Below are 20,751 nucleotides of genomic sequence, written 5' to 3'. Positions count from 1 at the left end.
TGGCTGTGTGCGAAAACGAAGCTTCGGACGTCACCGATCACGTGGTTATGGCAAAACGAATCAAGCTCCGATACAGTGCTTCACTGTGAGATGTTTCGTTTTTTTCGAAGCTTCGAAGCCTCGGTGTCAAATGTCACATCACTAACAATATCTAGTGATGGGTGATTTCAAAACACTGCTTCGTGAAGCTTCGAAGCTCTACGAACCTTTTGTTTCGATTCAGTGGTTCGGAGCATGTATCAAACTGCCAAAGTCACGTGATTTCAATAAACGAGGCTTCGTTATGTCATAAGTGTTTCGAAATTTCAATGGTTCACCACCGGGGGGTGAGACTTTGGCAGTTTGATCCGAACCACTGATTCGAAACAAAAGATTCGTAAAGCTTCGAAGCTTCATGAAGCAGTGTTTTGAAATCACCCATCGCTGGATATTGTTGAATAAAGTCGTTATTTTGTTTTTTTGGCGCACAAAAAGTATTGTTGTCTAATTTGTGTTCTGAAGAAGAACGAAGGGCTTACAGGTGTGGAACTACATGAGGGTGAGTAATTAATGACAGAATTTTCATTTTTTGGTAAACTAACCCTTTAATGCAAATACGTGCACACACACAAACTAATTAACCCTTTATGCACTCTCAAAGCAAATAGTCCTCACTTGTTAGTTAGTGTTAATTTCATTAATTAAAACAATGATGAAAATGTTTGTTGACAATCTTTTTTGCATGAATAAGACAAGGTGACGACGAGACAACACTGACATCATTAAACACTAACTGTGACTATATCAACAATGTTATCAACGAAAAGGACAAGACTAAAATATTGTTTAAAAAAAAAAAAACCTTAACCAACATCATGGTTGCCAGATGTCAAGAGTTTAAATCTCCCAATTACATTTTTAGTCAACTAAAACTTGACTACACAAAAACATGACTGGTTGACTAAATATGATAAAAGTTTCATATATAACTTAGATTAAATTTAAAAATAGCTGACAAAAGAGTTAATGTTTCACAGGGGGAAAAAAATGTTTCAGGAAACAAATAGTGTGTTAACATTTTTTTTCCTCTTCTCTCTCTTACTCTCATTTTCCATCTCTCAGTCTTTACAAGACCAAGAGGGTGTCTCACTCTACACGCTATCCCCGAGCAGCCCTTGCTCTCCTACTTTCACACCTTTGGCCACCCAACATCACCTGCAGTTACTCCAACAACAGCTGCTACAGCAGCAACAACAAACACAGATCGCTGTAGCACAGGTAAGATGTTGCTTCTACCCTTTCCTTACACTTGGAGGCGCTACAACTCCATAGAAAATGCAGCTGTTGATTTCATATTTTCAGGCAGTTTGACAATCATTTGCTCTCCACCCAGAGAACAGATTTTCCCCACAACCCTTTTCATTTCTCTCTGGTGAAATTATTTCTGATAACCTTTGTTAAAAAGCACTCACATACCCTATAAGCCCAAATCATTTACTATAACCAGAAGAAGCAAAGATAAATATAGGGAAGGAGACAGAACACAATGCTGATAGAGTCAATCATCATCTTCATGCATTTGTCTGTTCATTTATTGAGTCATTTTTGTCATTCTGTCTCCGACTAATAATATTTGTTCTCATTTGGGATACTGTATAAGATTCAGATGATGTTATGGTTATAATGTCCTGTGAGAGAGAGAGAGTTGATGTTCTCTCAGCTCTGATTCAGCACAGTCATGCTACTGCATAGCAATAGCTTGGAAAAAGAGATTGATGTACATTCACCGCCCACCCAGAGAAAAATGATATTGCTCAGAGATTTCTCTTTCATATCTCAGGGGACTTAATACAGTTTTTACTGTAGCTTCCTTTAGGTATCAACCTTGTTTCAGATGTTTCTCCTAAAATTCCTTAGAAAATTTCTTAACAAATGAGACAAAATGAATGTGGATAGCAGCTTATTTTTAAATCTTTGAAGTCTGATTGCAGTTTTTAAACAAAGTTTAAGATAAGCTAAAACAACTAAAAATCAAGATATTATAAATCATATTTCTTATTTTAATTATTTCCTTAACAAATGCCATTTTTTATTTAAGGCAGGCTACTCATGATCTTCGATTAAAAAATCATAGATAGTTAGATTTTTTTAATTATAAATATAGAAACAAATCATGTATATACATTTTGTCAAGCTTTGTAAAATTTTATTGGGAAATTTATATTTGTAAGTTTAAAAAAAATGTAAAACTTGTGTTATTATTTTATTTAAAGGGGGGGTTTCACACACAGTTTCTGCCAATCTCATGTTAAATCTTGAGTACATCTAGAGTAACAATGCATCCTTCATATCTCCGAAAAGTCTTTCGTTTTGTCATATTTATAAAACGCTAAACTGAGTCTTTCCGAAATAAGACGAGATCTTGGAGGCGTGTCTGCCGTCAGTGCCGTGGGCGGAGCTAAAGAGTCATGAGCGCACGCAGCTTTTGTGTAGAGATCGCATGCTAGCTGCGACATCATTATAAATACAAAGGGAACAAAAACGTTCGTGTTGTTTACATTATATGCACTTGCGCGCCGACTGCCAACAAAACACAGACTTTTGATGTAGCTTTACTCACCACCCGTGATCTGCAAATCCAGCGCTGAAATGGGACTTGTTTACAAAGCATTCATCACCGAATTACCGGGAACAAACAAACATACATACATGCACAACTCCGTTGCTGCCCCGGAAAAACAAACTTCATCCACTGTTCCCTTAACGCTGGGTTCTTTGGGAAGCTGAAAAAGGTAATTTTTCCCTCACAACCAAAAACACACTCCTTTGTTTCCAGGAGCTGCGTCTCATTTCAAAGGCTGCGTCCTCTGGGGGTCGCATTTGAAGGCTGCATACGTCATCAAGGATGTCATATTTAAGAAAAGTAACCGTAATATAATTGAGTGATATTCATTGTGAGGTGTAAAATACTGTAATTTCTTTCTTACTTTGCTATCTAACGGTTATTTTTCTGAAATGAGACTGCCTCGATGATGTATGCAGCCTTCAGAGGGTGCAGCCCCTGAATTGGAACACAGCCATTGTTGAAAAATCTCTCGGCTTCCGTATCCCAAACGAAACGCGTTGATGGGCGTGCTCTTGTTCTGGGTGATGTGTGCGCACGCCTATCAGGGAGAAGGGCCTATACAAGGAATTCCGCTCTCTTTTGACGTCATACAGGACACACTCGGAAAAAACTCTCCGAATCCTGTACCGAAACTGGAAGTAGTGGATTTGGCAGAGAAATACTCCGTCATACGTCCAACTCGTGTTTTGAAACTTTGGCCATGTTTAGCATGAGAATGCAACTCTTTAACAGTGTAAATAAGTCAGAATGCATGAAATAGCATTACACCCCCCCTTTAATTACTTGATTATATTGCCACTCCTAGTTTCTTTAAATACAAATGTGAAAATGAGCAGCTTTGTCATCATAGCAGACGTATCAGACATATCTTCAAATATTTTCATTGACAGTAGGGGGCCTTGAAGGCAAAACATTGGAGAACCACTGCTGTAGAGGAGATTCCTGGGGTGCTTTTCTCTTAACTGCTCTCTATTTATCTTGGTGTTATTATGGGAAACTGAGATATTAAAGAGTTTTCTTTTATGTGGGTTGAACCTCCCAAACATCCAAGCCAACAAAATAAAGGTCTCTTTCATTATGCAGGAAACCACTTTAGATTCCTTGAAAATTATTGATTAAAAGCTTGATATCTGTCATTGTTTCTGATACACACACAACACAAGTTAGAAGGACCGGGATTACTTGATCTAAGATTCATTTCACTCACTGTAATCCTCAGATCATATCCTACTCGTAAGTCATTTTGTGATTTCCTAGTCTTGACTGAGTGTGTCCCTGCTGTAGGTGCAGCTTCTAAAGGATCAGCTGGCTGCGGAGACAGCTGCCCGCATTGAGGCGCAGGCCAGAACTCACCAGCTGCTGCTGCAGAACCGAGACTTACTGCAACATACAGCCCTGCTGGTGAAACACCTCAACCAACTGGAGATCAGAGTCAGTGGAGCCACACAGAGTAAGACACACATGTGCAAACACAACACTACCTATAATCCCATAGAGCACTGCAAATGATCTAATAAAATTAGTCTCGCTACAACAAATTAAATATTTGAATATTTTGCAATAAAAAAAAATAAAAAAAAAGATTCTTTTAATATGTTATATTATAACTGTATTTTTGATTAAATTGAGACTTCTCTTTAAAACATTAATAAAGCTTACCTACCCCAAACTTTTGAAGGGTAATGCATATATTAATGAGAATTTAAATACATGTTTTTGTTTTTTTTAATAAATTGTTTGTTTGTTAAATAAATGTATTTTTTGTGATTTCTGAAAATGTGATTTTGCTTAAAGGATTAGTTCACTTTCAAATGAAAATTATCCCAAGCTTTACTCACCCTCAAGCCATCCTAGGTGTATATGACTTTATTCTTTCTGATAAACACAGTCAGAGAAATATTAATAAATATCCTGATGCATCTGAGCTTTATAATGGCAGTGAGCGAGGATCAACAAGTATGAGCTGAAGAAAGTGTCTCCATCCACATCCATCCATTATAAACGTACTCCACATGACTCCGGGGGGTTAATAAAGGCCTTCTGAAGCGAAGCGATGCGTTTGTGTAAAAAAAAAATCCATATTTAACAAATTATGAAGTAAAATATCTAGCTTCCGCCAGACCGCCTTCCGTATTCAACGTACGAAGAAAGTGTAAAACTCTTGCAGTTCAAAAAGCTTACACTACATCCTACGCCTTCCCTATTCAACTTACAGAAAAAGCTTAACTGACCCTACGCCAGTTTACACTTTCTTTGTAACTTGAATACAGAAGATGGCTAGATATTTTACTTAATAACTTGTTAAATGTGCATATTTTTTTACACAAACGCATCGCTTCGCTTCGCTTCAGAAGGCCTTTATTAACCCCCCCGAGCCATGTGGAGTATGTTTATGATGGATGGATGTGAATGGAAGCACTTTCTTCAGCTCATACTCATTGGTCCTGTTCGCTGCCATTATAAATCTCAGATGCGTCAGGATATTTATTAAAATATCTCAGATTGTGTTCATCAGAAAGAAGAAAGAAATATACACCTAGGATGGCTTGAGGGTGAGTTAAGCTTGGGCTAATTTTCATTTGAAAGTGAACTAATCCTTTAAGTCAAACATTATATTGTTGTGATTTATCTCTGAGCTAGTTGGTTTGGTTCATAGCTAAGAACTTTTTATTTAAGATTTTTCAACAAAGAAAATGAATGGGAATGGGAAAATACTTCCAGAACCCAGACTGCTGAAAAAGTGGGCGGTCAGTGTTGCTCACTATTACATTCATAGACACACACATTGTTTTTTGGCAGGCTGTGATGTTATTGAGTTGGTTGGTGTACACTAATCTATTTCAGAGTTTAGTGCAGGAGTTTATTGGGTTTGATTCTTCAGCACTGGGCTCCTTGCCCACTTTCACTCTGAGCGAGAGCGAGAGAGAGAGAGAGAGAGAGTGTGTGTATGCATAAGCTTATGCTTGGTGCAATGGTGGTGATGAACTGACTGATTGCTGTGACCTGTCATTTGGAGAGTTATTGAAATTTTCTGTCACCATTATGCCCTTGAGTGTCTGTAATTAAAGGGCTACTGTACGGACAGTCTCCCAATAGCTGATTTTTCAGTAATAAGCTTAATTTACATTCAGTATGTCATGCCCTATTGTTTCAGGTTGGCTATTAATAATCTTTATGCCTCAAATTTGAATTTCTTTCTTCTAGAAGAAGACTCACCATGGAGTAGTGTGCCCACTCGATCCCTCTCTCTCAACCTGAAGAACCTCTACACTCCTTGCTCAGACCAGCCCGTCACCTCCACTCCAGCAGGACAGCCAGAAAACCCTCCCGTCTCCTCCCACGCTGAGTCCTACCTCAATCTGCTCAACCTGCGTGGTGCTCCCACCATTACAGCCAACAGGAATCCAGCACGTGCAAGAAGTGAAGCTGGAGTGGATGCAGCAAGAAAGGAAGTTTCTAAGCTAGAAACTCGGAATTCAGCGGCACTTGATGACAGGTGAAGACACAAGACAGTAGCACTTAAACTTAACTAGTTTGTCTGGCATCTGGCATACAAAGATTTGCAACTTTGAAAAAAGTTTTTTAAAGAAATTAGTACTTTTATTCAGCATTAAATTGATCAAAAATGTCAGTAAAAACATTTATAATGTTACAAAGAATTTCTATTTCAAATAAATGCTGTTATTTTGAACTTTCTATTTTCAATCATGGTTTCCAGAAAAATGGATTAATAATAATTAGATAATAACTGTTTCTTGAGCACCAAATCAGCATATTACAGTGGTTTTCGAAAGGTCATGTGTCACTGAAGAGTAATTGGTGCTGCCAATTCAGCTTTGGCATCACAGGAAAAAATGACATTTTAAAATATATTAAAATAGAAAACTGATATTTTAAATTGTACTAATAATGAACAATATTACTGTTTTTACTGTATTTTCACAGTACTGTACTGTATTTACACAGTATTTTTACTGTACTTTCAAAAATTCCCCCCTTCCCCTCCCCCAAAAGAAAGGGAATCTGACAAAGAATGAGATCAGGAAGTGCAGAAAGGCAATGTTGGAGCACTTTTGATTGTGTTGAAAGTTTCCTTTTTCTTAGTCAGTGAAATTGCTCCTTTCCGATCTGTAATTTAAACATACTGTCGGTTAGATCTGAAATTTGAGCTGCAACATCTGGACAAAATAATCACACAGTGTGTCAGTTTGTGGAACAGAGTAGAGCAGCACCAAAACAAACCCAGTAATACAACAGAAAAAAGTTAGTGAGAGTCGGACATTATGGATCTCAGACTCTCCAAAATGTTGAAAACGAGCAGATGTTTATGTTTGTGAAGATTTGACTTTTTACCACATTTGGCTGGTGTTTGGGTTTTCTTAAACTAGTTCACATACTCCCACCTCTTCTCTGACCTCCTCCTTTCCTCTCTCCTCTGTCTCTGCACTCCATACAGACAGCAGACTTTTTGGAATGGATATTGGTTGTGAGCAATGTAAACAAATCTAATGAAAGTGTATTAGAAGGCGGAGAGCAATCTTTCCACTCTGACTTCTGGCAGACAGGTTTCCTCGAACAGTAATGGAAAATTTTGACCTTTGTTTGAGCACTGCACATTCATTGCTCTCTGTATGTGGTTAGCACCTACGGGAAACAGTTGTTGAGTTTTGCAGCACACACGTACACCCAAACACATTCCTTCTCTATCACTTCTCCTGCTAGTTAAAGATGTTTTGTTGCTTTGATTAGCTGTCTTGGTTAGTTGTTTGTCTCAGATGGCTCTATTTTCTGTAGCAAAAAGATTGTGAATATATATGCGTTTTTGTGCTCATATACATATGTGCTTGCTTGTCGATTTCTGTGTGTGTGTTTGTGTTTGTTTGTGTGTCTATAAATGTATTCAAGAGTATGTGTGCGTCTGTCTGGGAGAGTGATTTATTTCACAATTATCCATGTCCCTGTGGATAGCTGCAGTCTCTCGCACACAGAAAACATTAATTTTCACACTTTATTAGAGCAATTTAGAGCTTGTAGAACACCTCACACACACGCATACAAACACCTACTGATTTGTTTATATACACTAACAACACACTCACAGGTCCAGGGAAAGACTCAGACTCACATCATGAACGATTTGCTGTGGAAATACATAAATTAGCATAGCATGTATTGTTTTTATTATGCGCTATGCATATTATGGTCAGAAGGAAAGTTCTGGGTGAGGCTGAGTTCTGGTTTTTTGTTGTAGCCAAAAGTTCAAAGCCAGCCCAGCACTAAATCCAACTGCATTTTATTAAAGAAAAGGATAAAGACCTCTGACTAGACTTGTTTTGAAAGACAATACTCATAGCACTTACCAAAATGAGCTTTGGTACAGACAGGCAACACTACACATGGGCTGTACCGTACATTCACAAATGAACTTGCAAGACACAGGTGGATTTAATTAGGGCATTTGCAGGAAACACTTGTGGCTGTGTTCAGAATGGAATGCTAATATACTGCTTACTGTATATACTGTGTGTGCAGTATATGAAACTACCATAAACCTTTCAATGTAAAACACTACATCATTGTCAAATGACCTCATGATCATGACCACATTTACCTGAAATTCTCTATACACTGGTTAATGCTTTACTTTGAAAAATTTATATTTACATTATTATTATTATTTTCTAATATCTCCCAGAGAGTCCATAGTCCCATTAGTCCCATTGCTTCATACAGTAAATAAATATTCAGTTATGGTAGATATTCAGAATAAGGTGATAACTCAAAATGAATACAGCTGTCTTTGATTTTGTCCCTGATTTCTAAACTGAAATATTTAGGGCTTGACCTTGTTGTGGCTAGCTGTAGCAATCAGGTTAATATCTTTACATGCCACTTTCATAATCAGAATATTAATGCTGTGTAGTTTTTGGGGTTAGTAAGATTTTTTTTTTATTAAGACATTAATACTTTTATTCAACAAAGACACATTAAATTGATCAAAAGTGAAAGTAAAGACATGTATAATGTTACAAAAGCTTTCTATTTCAAATAAGTGCTGTTCTTTTCTCTTTTTATTCATCATTGAATCCTGAAAAAATGCATCATGGTTTCCAAAAAATAAAAAATAAAGCACAAAATCAGCATATTAGAATGATTTGTGACACTGAAGTAATGGCTGCTGAAAATTCAGCTTTACCATCACAGGAATAAATTACATCTCTTATTTTCAATAGTAATATTATTTCATCATTAACATTATAATGTTAAAAAAACATTTAAAGGATAGTATATTATACTATTATAGACAGAAGGAGATAAACTTAAAATGATGCAGGGTGGTCCGTGTACGTTTTGATCATTTAATTTCCTATTTGGAATGGAATAATGAGAAATGAAAAGACGGCTTGTCTATTAGTTTTTTTTTTTTTTTTTTTTTTCGTTTAGTTTAACAAATGGAAAGTGAGATTTCAGCTCAATTTCTCATTTTCGTTTGTGGTTTACAGATTTATGGCTTTGATATTTCATTCGCACATGTGGTTGGCACTGAAACACCACTTTCATCTGATTGGTCAAATCCGACGTCTTCAGTATGGCCTTAATTCTGTCAGGTAGAATAAGAGTACGTATGACACACTGACAAATCCCACTTTAATAAGCTTTTGTCACCATACGACCCACCAGTTTGTACAGTTCATTTAACTTGCTGGACAGTATGCAGTCTATGAGTTGTATACTCCAAAATACAACGCAGTATATTGCAAAACTCTGCTGCATCACAGTCACAAATAATGAGGAAGTAGAGCCACACTATAGAAACTGTCAGACAGGACTTCAGTGTGTCATGTCATGTGTGTGTCTGCTGGAGCTCAGTGTGTGTCTCGCAGTGACTCCTCACTATGACTGTGGTTTTATGCACCTGCCCATCATTTGTTCATTTATCTGTCACTCCTGTCGTGTTAATGTCAGCATAAACTCCTCTGCTGGAGCTGGAATCTGTCAATCCCTCCAGTCCCAGTCATAAGGGCCATCTCTTTTCTTTCTTTATTGCTTTGAAACTCCTCACTTCTTGCTCCCCTCTGTTCATGTCCTGTCTGTTCTTTTATCCCTCTCTACATGTGCTGTTGCTTATTTATTATCTGCTCATCCAGAAACTGTCTCTGCTGACTTTTTAGATGAATTCAGCACTGTGGGTCACAGTCAATTTTCATGGCCTTGTGATCTTGTGCTTGTTCGTGTGTCCATTTGTGTGTTTGTGTTAATGTGAGGAGGGATGAATGCATGGATGGATTTAATGTCATGGATTAGCCTATCTGCTGTTGTATTGATCTTCTATAATCTCCACTCACTGCTTGATTACTGCTACTGAGACTAATCACAAGTGTGTGTGTGTGTGTGTGTGTGTGTGTGTGTGTGAGAGAGAGAGAGAGAGAGAGAGAGAGAGAGAGAGTCTGCATTGGGGAACATCCCCACAATAAAAAAACAAGAATAAACATACTAAATGTCCTTATGAAAATGTAAAGATACAGAAAGATGATGTAAGAGTTAATTTATTGGCTACTGGATAGATTAAGTCATTAGCTCAGTATAAAAACAATAGAAGTTAATGGAAAGGGAATCGGGCATTATACAGTGATCGTAATTGCAGTGTTGCTGTGGGAGTCAGATCGGATTTTCTAGATGATTGTGTTTAGGTGAAGAGGATTTGTGCGTGTGTGGTGAAAGGGAGAGAGACTTATTTTTGTTTTTCTCTGCTCAGGTGCACGTGTGAGGAGCCCCCCCTTCTGATTATCCACTTCCTCCTGTAACAGCCTTCTTCCTTCTCTCTAATCTTCTTCTAACCCTCTCTGATACCCTCTATCCATCTCATACCCTCACCTGACCTCTCTTCCTTTGCCTGAAATCGCTGATTTCTGTTTCCTCTTCACTCCTCTCTTCTCTTCTCCACTTTATCAACCTCCTGTGAGTATAACTGTAATTGCACTTTCTTTAATTACATTGGCATGCTGAATGGATGATGAATGATGAGTACAGGGTGCGCGTGTGCTCAGATTTCCAGAATGATGGATGTACTATGTGTGTGTGTGTCTTGGTACACCCTACATTGTGAGCAGCAAATGTCCCCACAAAGACAGTTATATCAGAAATTTTTGACATTGTGGGGACTAAAAATGCAGAAGATATTCTATGATTAGTAGGTTTAGGGGTAGGGTAGGTTAGGGGATAGAATATATAGCTTGTACAATATAAAAATCATGCTGTGTGGTGTGTGTGTGTGTGTGTGTGTGTGTGTGTGCACGCTCTTGTGTGGTCTGGTTTTACCTACATTGTGCTAAACCTGAAATTACAAGAAAAACCGTACTGGTTTGACCTACATGAGGTGTGTATTCAGGTTTCAGGCCACACCCCCAACATTATGAGGACATGCCAATGTCCTTGTAATTCAAAACACTAAATAAACATACTAAATATTTTTTATTAAAAATGTAAAAAAGCAGAAAGTTTTCTGTGAATAAAGGGTTAAGGGCTAGAAAATGTGATTAGCTCAGTATAAAAACCCTTACGCCTATGGAATTTCCTCTTAATGATAGGTGTATCAAGGGATGCATTGAAATGAAAATACATTTTTTAATTTTATTTTATGGCTGATATTAAAATTCTATACTATTTAGATACAATTAAAGTAACAGTGTTATTGCATTTTTGTATTAACTTTAAGTGTGACAGTCACTGTGTCAGATTATGCTATTTTTACTCCTTAATTCTTGTTGTGTCGTGGACAAGAAACATGTCAGACTACACGTTGCTTCCCGACAAATCATGGCTCAGCATCTTTAACGTGCACTTTCGGTCTTGTGGACTTACAATGGCTGCCGCGTGAACGTGTCCATTAAGTCCACGAGACTGTAGGGTTTCCCATTTGTCAATTTTAGGCTTCAGAAGGGTGCTCGCGAGCGCCCCCTTTGCGGCTGATATGCGCCCTCGATGCGCACTTTTGTTGAGCCCGCACTGGTGCGAGCTCCGCGGCAGACTTCTTCCCGACAGTCAAAGAGACGTTATGTCACGAAAGTGCGGACTCGTAGGAAGGCCGTGAGTGTTTAGGGTACCATTTGGGACAGGGCCATTGTCATAGAGAAGGCGGAACTAGCGACTGACTTCCGGAAACGAGTGGAAACCGACGTGGCATGTTAGCTTAATGCTAATTCCAGTACTCACCAGGTTGCTGAAGCGCCTCTGCTATCGTAGCAGCACCAATACCATAATCTCTCTTTTGTTTTGTCAATGTAAACATTGATCAGCGAAAATAAGCAGAAGCTCAACTAAACCTAAATGATGCACAAGAACAAACCTCTTTCTGAAGCTCAAACGTGCTGTGTAACCAATGAGGTTCATTCTCGTGTTATGCAGCACAAAATTTCCCAAAAGATAATTTAAAGTTGTTATGTAGAGCATCAAATAGACATTATAAAAAGTAGCTTCAGAAAAAAAAATGTACTTGATTCAACAGAGAATTTATTACACATACTCTTTTAGACCGTGAGGGTGAGTAAATGATGGATGAATTTTCATTCACTATACCTTTAATGTTTTTTTTTTATTATTATTATTACTATGGAAATATAAAAATTATTTTTAATGAAATTATACTCTAAATAAGAAACTAAAACTACCAGTAGGTGGCGGTAATAATTAAGCTATTCATGCATTCATTCGATTCGATTCGTTCAAACGGCTGATTCATTCAGGAGCGAAGTAAATGGTTCTCTTTATGAATGGCCCATTGAATCATTTGGCTTGTTCGTCTTGAAGCGGAGCAGTTAGAGAGTAGACAACTCCGTATGCTTTTGAATCACTCTTGCGGTACTTCAGTGTCATACACTGATCGGTCTGTGCAGCGCCTCTTCAAGTCCAACAAGCCTGCTTCACCTGATTCGTTCAAAACACGGATTCAGAAATGAAATGCCGCTGTGTGTTGCTCGGAGACAAACAGTTCTACTTTGTCTTTATATTTTCATTGGCAAAATTGAGCAAAATGGGCAATATTATGTCTAAAATAACACAATATTAACTTCTTATTTATTGAACTATTGTATAAAATCAGTCTTATATTTGCACGCGTGCTATTTTGGACAGAGAAACAGCACTCGTGTGATATTGTCTTCGTTGCTCCAATATCATATGATGCAAATAGGAGACAAAAATCTTTATTGAATTTTTACATATTTTAAATTCAAGTATTACATAATACGAACATATCTTGAATTTTTGGGACATTCTAACTACATTTTATAGGCTCCATCATGCAATGAGTTGTTGTTTTGCATCATATTCATCATCAGTCAACTGTATGAAATGTCAGATGACCTATGTAGGTCTGAGGCGGGGCAAGTGTGTTAAATGCGTTCATAATTTGAACATGTTAGTTTTCACTGTAATTAATTAATCTAATTTACGCATTAAATCGACAGCACTAATATATACTGTATATACAGTATAACCTCAAATAAGAGGAGTCTGACTCTATAAATAGCTGATTAGAGAACATGGAAGTTGAAAGAAAGAAGTTTGTTGTGTATGTGTTTGTGCTTCACTTGGTGTCAAATATCAACTGGGTTTTAAAGGGAATAAATCAGGATTAAAATACTTTATTATGCACGTGTATGTGGACTTCACACATACTAAATTCCCCTTCAAGAATTAGTATCCATCTACATTACCATGATTAGGAGCAAGTCTAATGTTCTCCCTCAGGGAGCTTTTAATATTTCATCTGATGAACAAAATATATCAGTACCAGCCCACATCCATAGCTCCTGTACCTCTGCAAAGGTTTAACAAGTGCAACATTGAATAATGCGATTTGGCATTATGAGGAGTAAATTAAGCTCATTCTTTATTAATGTATTTTACACGACTTAAGGTTATATTTTTAGACTTATTAAATGGCTGGTGCAACATTTTATCACAATTCTACAAGAGCCACATCTATTCAAAATATTCTCAAGATTTATCAGGGCTCTTTACATTTACAGACACACACATATATAACTATTGTATGTGTACACTGAAAGTCATTGCAATACTATTACAGGAGAGGATATACTGCGTAAAAATATTGAAAATGAAATGACTTGGCTTTGGACACCCACAGAAAGATGAGTCAATGTGAGGTCTACTAATATGAGGTGATGAGTGCTCTCTGGAAAGATGTGGAGGAGGAGATGTGACAGTGGTTGGTCGGGGGCTAGACAGGACTGCTGATGTGATCATATGCTAATTAGAGGAAGATGAGAAAGTGGAAAAGAAACTTAAAAAATTCTTATACTTGCAGCCAAGATCCAAGATCAAATGGTAGTTGCTTTGTTTGTGAAGTTACACTGAATATGCTGGACTGTATGCGTATTTATTAGTCTATCATTTATCAAAATTTTGATAAAACAGATAAAAAAATCCCATAGACTCACAATGAAGGCAGCTGTATCTAGGGAGCTGAACATCATAGAAACTTGGGGATGGGCTCTTTAAACTTGAAACAATAATCAAGCCACCTAGCAACTGCATAGCAACACATCAAAAACACACTATACACCTTAGAAACTGCATAGCAACACCACAACCAGCAACATGACAACCACCCACGAGCAGTGCGCCGAAGCACCACTAAAAAAATGTTTTTTTCTAACTTGCCTGCTATATATTATCTATTTAATGTATTTATTTATGTTTTTGCATATCATATGATTTGAGCTGATTTTGTGTGTGTGAGTGAGAGAGATAGAGAGTCTTATGTTGTGCTTTCTCTGTCCCATGCTGAGTGACTGCATTGCAGTTATTTTTGGTAGAGCCATCAATACAAGAACCTGCAGCTATGTCTCCCATTTTCTCTCTCCCCACTCTTTCTCTACTTAATTCACCCAGCAGGGGAACTGTGGGACAGAGATAAGTGCACACACACACACACACACACACACACACACACACACACACACACATGCAGAATGTAGACTGTGTCCTAAAGAATTGTGTATGAGCTCTTTTTGATGATTCAGCATTGTGCATCACAAGCTCATCTCCCTGCTGTGATTTCCCTACAGTTCTGACACAATGTCTTGACCAGACATGACATGATAAAAGCCATCCTTCTTCCATGTATCAGCTGCTAATTGGCTGCAATCATGACAAGCAATAGGATATTTTGACTGGGTTCTATTTCTACAGTGCTGTGCTCTGTATCCCCGTCCACTGGGATCTTATTGGTCACAAATCTATATAACAATCAGTATAATATATATATAATCTATATAATTAAAATCAGGAATTTTGTTTGTTTGTTTTGTTTTGGCTGTGGGTGTGTCACGTTGCATAGTAGTAACATGTTGATTCATCCTAGTGATTAGAATCTTTTGAACTGATTCACTAAAAATTTTGTTCAGTAAAGTCACTTGTTGTAAGTCACTGAAACATTTCGAAACATCTTATCATAATTTATTAAAATTTGCATGCTCTTACTGCATTAGTAGAGACTCCAGAAAGCATCCCATATGTAAAAATCATAAATCTTTTAGTCACAAATGACAAGCATATCTGTCATATTTATTTTATATTTTATATATATATAATGTTTAAACTTTTAAAGTGTTTATTAATATTTTCAATTAGCTTTTACTTTTAATTTTTATTTTATCTGTCATTTTAAAATATTTCTATTTAGCTTTATATTTATTTCACTTTTAGTAATTTTAGTACTTAAACAATTTCAGTAATTTACATCATTTCAGGTTTTTTTAAATAATTTTTTAATTCATATTTATAATATTTATATTTTATTTCAGCTCTATTGTAATTAACAAAAGCTATTTTAATAGTTTTAGTTTTAATTAGAAATAACAGCTTTCAATTCTTTTATAATTCTGCTGTCTCTTTTTTCCTTGTGAAACACGTTGAAATTAACTAGCAACATGTTCAATCAGGAAGCAGACTGAACGAAAACAATCCTTTCATGTAAAAGATTTGTTAAAAAGCACACATTTGTTTACAAACTGAACTGCTTCATTGTGCTTAGTTAAGACAAATGTACTAGGAAACTTTTATGGTATTGTGTGTCAGTAATTTTATATAAAAATTTTACCCAGACAAGCTGAATGACCTACAAAAGTTTCTTTCTTTTTGTATCCGCAGGTATAAACAAACCATTCCTAAACTGGACCCCCCACCTCAGCCCCTGAACCGCAAGCGGTCAAACAGAACTCTCTCTCCGGGTGTAGAGGCGGAGTCAAGGTCTTCAGCTGTAGCCACACCTGTAAATGGGAACGTATTCACAAATGTGAGCGGTAGCTCCTCGTTTCCTGACATCACGCTATGTTCTGTTTCTCCGGGGGATTTGTATTCTCACATCAACGGCAACAGCATGTCATGTTCAGCCAGCGAGGATTCTGGCGTGCGCTCGAATGACAAATCCCTTACATCCCCCCAATCCAGAGACGACCCCTCTGATGACCAGAGCTCCGCGTTCATCTCCACATCCAGTACCTGCAGCAGCTTACCTGAGGATCATCCAGCTGTGGATGGTGGGAGTCCACCGCATTCAACCACACCGCTGGGCTATGAGCAAACCATCCCGTTCTCTTCATCTGTGAATGACACATGCCTTCATATAAGCCTGAGCGAAGATGAGTTTCTGGAGGACGGCACCTATAATGTCACCACCCCATGCAGGAGTTAGAGTGCCACATGAAATCAGAGAGAAATCACAATAATAACGACTTCACAGTGTTGAGAAACTCCACAGAACAAAAACAGTGAAGAAAATGGGATTTTTTTTCTGTCAAATGAACTGCGATATTAGCCACAGCCACAGCCACTGTTATTTTGCATATTACTTCACACAGGTTTTTGGCTCCTTGTTTCGATCAATGACTCCTCTTTTGTATCCTAAAATCACACATTTCCCCATCTACAATGCCCTAAAATGATTTAATCTATAAGATATGCTGAAAGAAGATTTGCAGTAGTGTGATACAGACTAGACTATTATTGACAGATGGATAGAGTGTATTTTTTTAGACTGAAAATAAAGTTATTTTTAGCCTATAAACAAGCCATGAATGAAGTGCATTGGCTCCTACTAAACTGAATAGGAACTGTTGCTGTTAGTGTTGCCAATGTTTGTGTGTTTTTTATATTATAAGTTCAGGTCCAATGTTTTTTTGTTGTTTTTTTTTTTTTTTTTTTGTGCAAATTGATTGATATATTGTTTGAATGTTATTTAGATGTTTAAGAGCAGTTATGTAGCAAAGAAACTCAGAAGTATGTTAGCATAAGGCTGGTGGCTGGTGAAAAATAGTTAAGGAACATATAGAAATATGAAGGAACTGAGATGAAATGCATTTTGTTGCAGGAATTCCCAAAAATGTGCATTTTGTTTCATGCCGTAAAATGTATGAATAACTAAGACAGCTTGAGTAGATATGACTGCAGACAAAAAAGGGACATGATTATGTCTAGACATCTTAAAGGGCCGAACCTCCTTTCTGATTCTGAGGCTTCACCAATCAAGGTAAATGAAGGACCATCATTATCACTTCTGCCAGGTTTAAAGGCTGCAAAGAAAAAAACAGAGGGAGAGAATAGAGGTGTTGCATTAGCAATAGATTGAATAATTTTCACATCCTATGAATGTGTACTCACTGCTTTTCTCAGTTAACTAGTGTCATACTGTTTTCCTTATGATCCCTTCTTCAAATAAACCACCAGATCATCTGCTTAGGAACTTAGGAACTGCCTAGGAAAACAAAACTGTAAATCAAGTGTTTCTGATCATTCCCACTTGTCAGTTCAACTCTGAATGCTTTTTTCTTATTATTGAAACAGTATCTCATCTAATTCAAACAGAAAAAGTACTATAAATATATATTGACTCCAGATCATGGTCAGCTTTATTTTAAACAGACTGGAATACTCAACTTCTTTGACCTGAAACTGTGAAATAAGTGTGCCACTTACTGAAAAACAAACATTTTTTTTATTGTTTTGCAATGAGACACAAACCACAAAAAGCCGTGGATTGGTGGATCACACAAAACTATAATGTATCAGGGTGAATATTAATGAAATAGGCAGATTAGAGGAAGGTTGGACAGCAGGATGAACAGGAGGGATTCATGTCATTATGAAAGCAATGGTGTGAGCAGGTGTTTTTTACTGATATGGGTTAGCATGACTCCTCGAGAAGAGAGGGGAAGGGAAGGGAAGAGAAAGGGAAAAGATGTTAGTAAAGGAGATGGAAAAGAGAAAATAAATGGTGTTTTTAAATGTATTGTTCAAATACACTGCTGTTATGGCAAAAAAGAAGAGAGATAAATGAATAAACTGTCAATTTTGTTTTTGGACTAAACTGTAATTCTTCATTTATTTATATTTTTTGCTAAATCAGTGATAAGTTCAGGGTTCTCCCTAAAGGTTCTCCCTAAACTGAGATGGCATTCGTGGATTGTTCATGTTGTCACTGCAAGAGCATGACCATGCCAACATTGCAATCACGACTCACCTCAGTCACCTCAGCTGCTCCCCATCCAGGTCCTTTTGCAATGCATGAGGACATGGCAGCGAGCGCTCAGGGCAAATAGAGGGCAACAATGGGAGATTTCCTCTAGGAAAATCCCTGCGGACCTCCCATTCCTCGTTTTGCACGTTGTATATGGCGGAATTCCTGGATGAGTTTGACGTTGCATCACATGATGCAGCTGACTTCTCATTTGGGGCTCCAGATGAGGGTGAATTATTGATCACAGCATTGGGGGATGGGCTAATGCCTTCCAACACTGAGGGCTCTGCTGGACTTCGGGTGCGATGCCCAGCCCAAGTTCGATGCCGAGTTGGCGGCCCTGCTCACCCGGTCCACTGCGAGCGTCGGGCCTGAGTGGAATCCTCCACCCTGTCCCGAATGCCGGCACTCTGTCCCGAATCCTCCACCCTGTCCCAGCCGCCGGCATATGGTTTTAGTGGCAGGTACTTTTTGCTGCCAGCTGCTGCTGAACCCCTTCTCCACTACCCGTCAGATAACGCCTTGCTTTAGTAGGAAATGATTCTTAGCAAACTTTAGGCATAATAGTGTCAACTTGTGTTGTTTCCAAGTGCAAGAATTCAAATAGTAAATGTTCCCTATCAAGGTAGGTCTCTCGACATTGTGTCACAGCTGACGCTATGGGGAAAATCCCTTTCTCCGAAAATGCTGAAGCCTGGCGCTGAGTGCAAGAACAAAAGAAGAAGATGAATGTGCCGCATGAGTGGCGGGTCCATCGAGATCCGGGAAACACTCGATGCGTGCATGCTGTGCTTGACCCACGCCCATGCCAGAGCGGCATTGAGGGAGTCTGATTGCGGTTTCTGCAAGGATCTGCCAATCAAGACTCTCTGTGTGAGGCTCGCTGTTGTCCTCAACAGCAGCCCCCCGTCGTCAAGCCACAGCCCTGACAAGCTCTCTCGGGAGGCTCCCTCAATGAGCTGTCAACATACGCCCCTAATCCAGGTTCTTGGTCAGAAGTCCTGATGGATGACAAATGTGAGACCACCATCTCTAAGAAAGGAGAAAAATCTGAGCACAATGTGTGATGTTGTTGAGAGCTCATATGAATCTTTAGAGGAGACAAATGTGAGAGCTCCAGAGTAGGGCTGGGTAAAAAAAAAAATCGATTTCTCGATTTTAATCGATTCTCATTTTTAGGAACCGATATTGATTCTTAAATCCCAAGAATCGATTAGTCTAGTCTGTTTTCAGTTGATGAATGAACAGAACATGTAGCGCGCCTCCCATCCAATAAATCGCAATAATCTTTGTGCTTTGTTACTTTTGATATGAAGCAAAGTCTCAGATTTCAAATGATGTCCATCTTATTATGAGATTCAAAAAATAAATACAGTTTTGGCGCTGTTTAATGTGACGTGACAGATTGCTTTAGCGCCTCAGTTAAAGAGAAGCGGCAGCACGGAGTGCATGTGAACATCCTCTCCACTTTAATACCAGTTACAGCGCGAAATAAACATGACTAAACATCTGAAGGTATGTTAAATTATACAGTACAACTTACCGAAATCCGTATCATGTCTTGTGTAACAGCTCAATCAGTGTTTCAACCTCGGAAAGACTTCAATAAAACAGCTTGTAAACAATGGCTGTTTCTCAGTGTGCGTTCTTAAGTGATCTTGCGTCCTTGTGTTCTTGCTCTACGTCATCATCAACCGTCGAAGTTCAGTTCCAATACTCAAGAACGCAAGAACAGAGGACGCATGAAAGTAACCGGATGTGTTCTTGATATCAAGGATGCATCGAATGCAGACTTGAGAGAATCGAACCATTAAAAATCCCAGAAGACGCTGCGGGCGGTCGACATACGGAAGTTCTTGTTCTCGTTCTCATTTATGAGATTCCCGCTCGCATATATGTGACGGCTCGTGAAGGTAAACATTTGTCTGTTTGTTTTGCTTAATTTTATTAAAGTGATAACCTGAGGAAAGCCTGCAGTATTTTTATTGGAATATAAAAAAGAATCTTAATTTTGACAAAGCATGTAACACAAAGGCTACTCATTTTCATAAATACACGTGGTGAAATAAAAAGATATAAAATTATATGAAAACAATGTCTATAATAATATGAAAGAAATCTTTTAATAGGTTATGACATTGTTTGTGATGTTATGTTGTATTTATTGTGCATTAGACACTTATAAGATGCTGGGTCGGTCAGTTGAGCAACAAGATCGCAGCACATCTCAATTCTCAAATGATGCGTTCTGTGTCCTCGCGTACTTCCGAGTTCCGTTGTGGTGCCGAATTTCTACCCCTGCCAAATTATTACCACTCTAGTATTGGTAGGTTTAGGATTAGGTATGGGGGAGGGGTTAGGATTAGGGGTGGGGTTAGGATTAGGCAATCAGATAGCGATTTCAATGAGGGGGGTAATAATTTGGCAGGGAGTCTAAATTCAGCACAACACCGGACTCCTCGAGAACGCAAGTCCGTTCTCTGCGTTCTTGGAATTGAGAAACAGCCAATGTCACGTGACGTCACATTTACCTCAGAAAAACATATTCGGTGACCGTAAACTCATTAGTCAGCTAGAAAAGTGAACTCTAGAAAGCAGCATTCTG

The 20,751-nt window shown here is 38.1% G+C and overlaps 1 protein-coding gene across 1 annotated transcript in view; it reads left to right on the top strand.

Moving 5' to 3' along the window:
• Positions 1-17,983, top strand: part of si:dkey-34e4.1 (carboxyl-terminal PDZ ligand of neuronal nitric oxide synthase protein) — a 49,957-nt gene extending 31,974 nt beyond the window's left edge. Inside the window, exons 8-11 of the mRNA XM_051895251.1 lie at positions 1,102-1,257; positions 3,890-4,055; positions 5,810-6,101; positions 15,782-17,983. Of these exons, the coding sequence (XP_051751211.1) occupies positions 1,102-1,257; positions 3,890-4,055; positions 5,810-6,101; positions 15,782-16,325 (1,158 nt within the window). The 3' untranslated portion in view covers positions 16,326-17,983. The remainder of the gene's footprint in view (positions 1-1,101; positions 1,258-3,889; positions 4,056-5,809; positions 6,102-15,781) is intronic.
• The last annotated feature ends 2,768 nt before the right edge of the window (positions 17,984-20,751 follow it).

This window comes from Ctenopharyngodon idella, chromosome 5 (genome assembly GCF_019924925.1).
Source record: "Ctenopharyngodon idella isolate HZGC_01 chromosome 5, HZGC01, whole genome shotgun sequence".
Lineage (NCBI taxonomy): Eukaryota > Metazoa > Chordata > Actinopteri > Cypriniformes > Xenocyprididae > Ctenopharyngodon > Ctenopharyngodon idella.
This window is presented reverse-complemented; position numbering and strand designations above follow the sequence as displayed.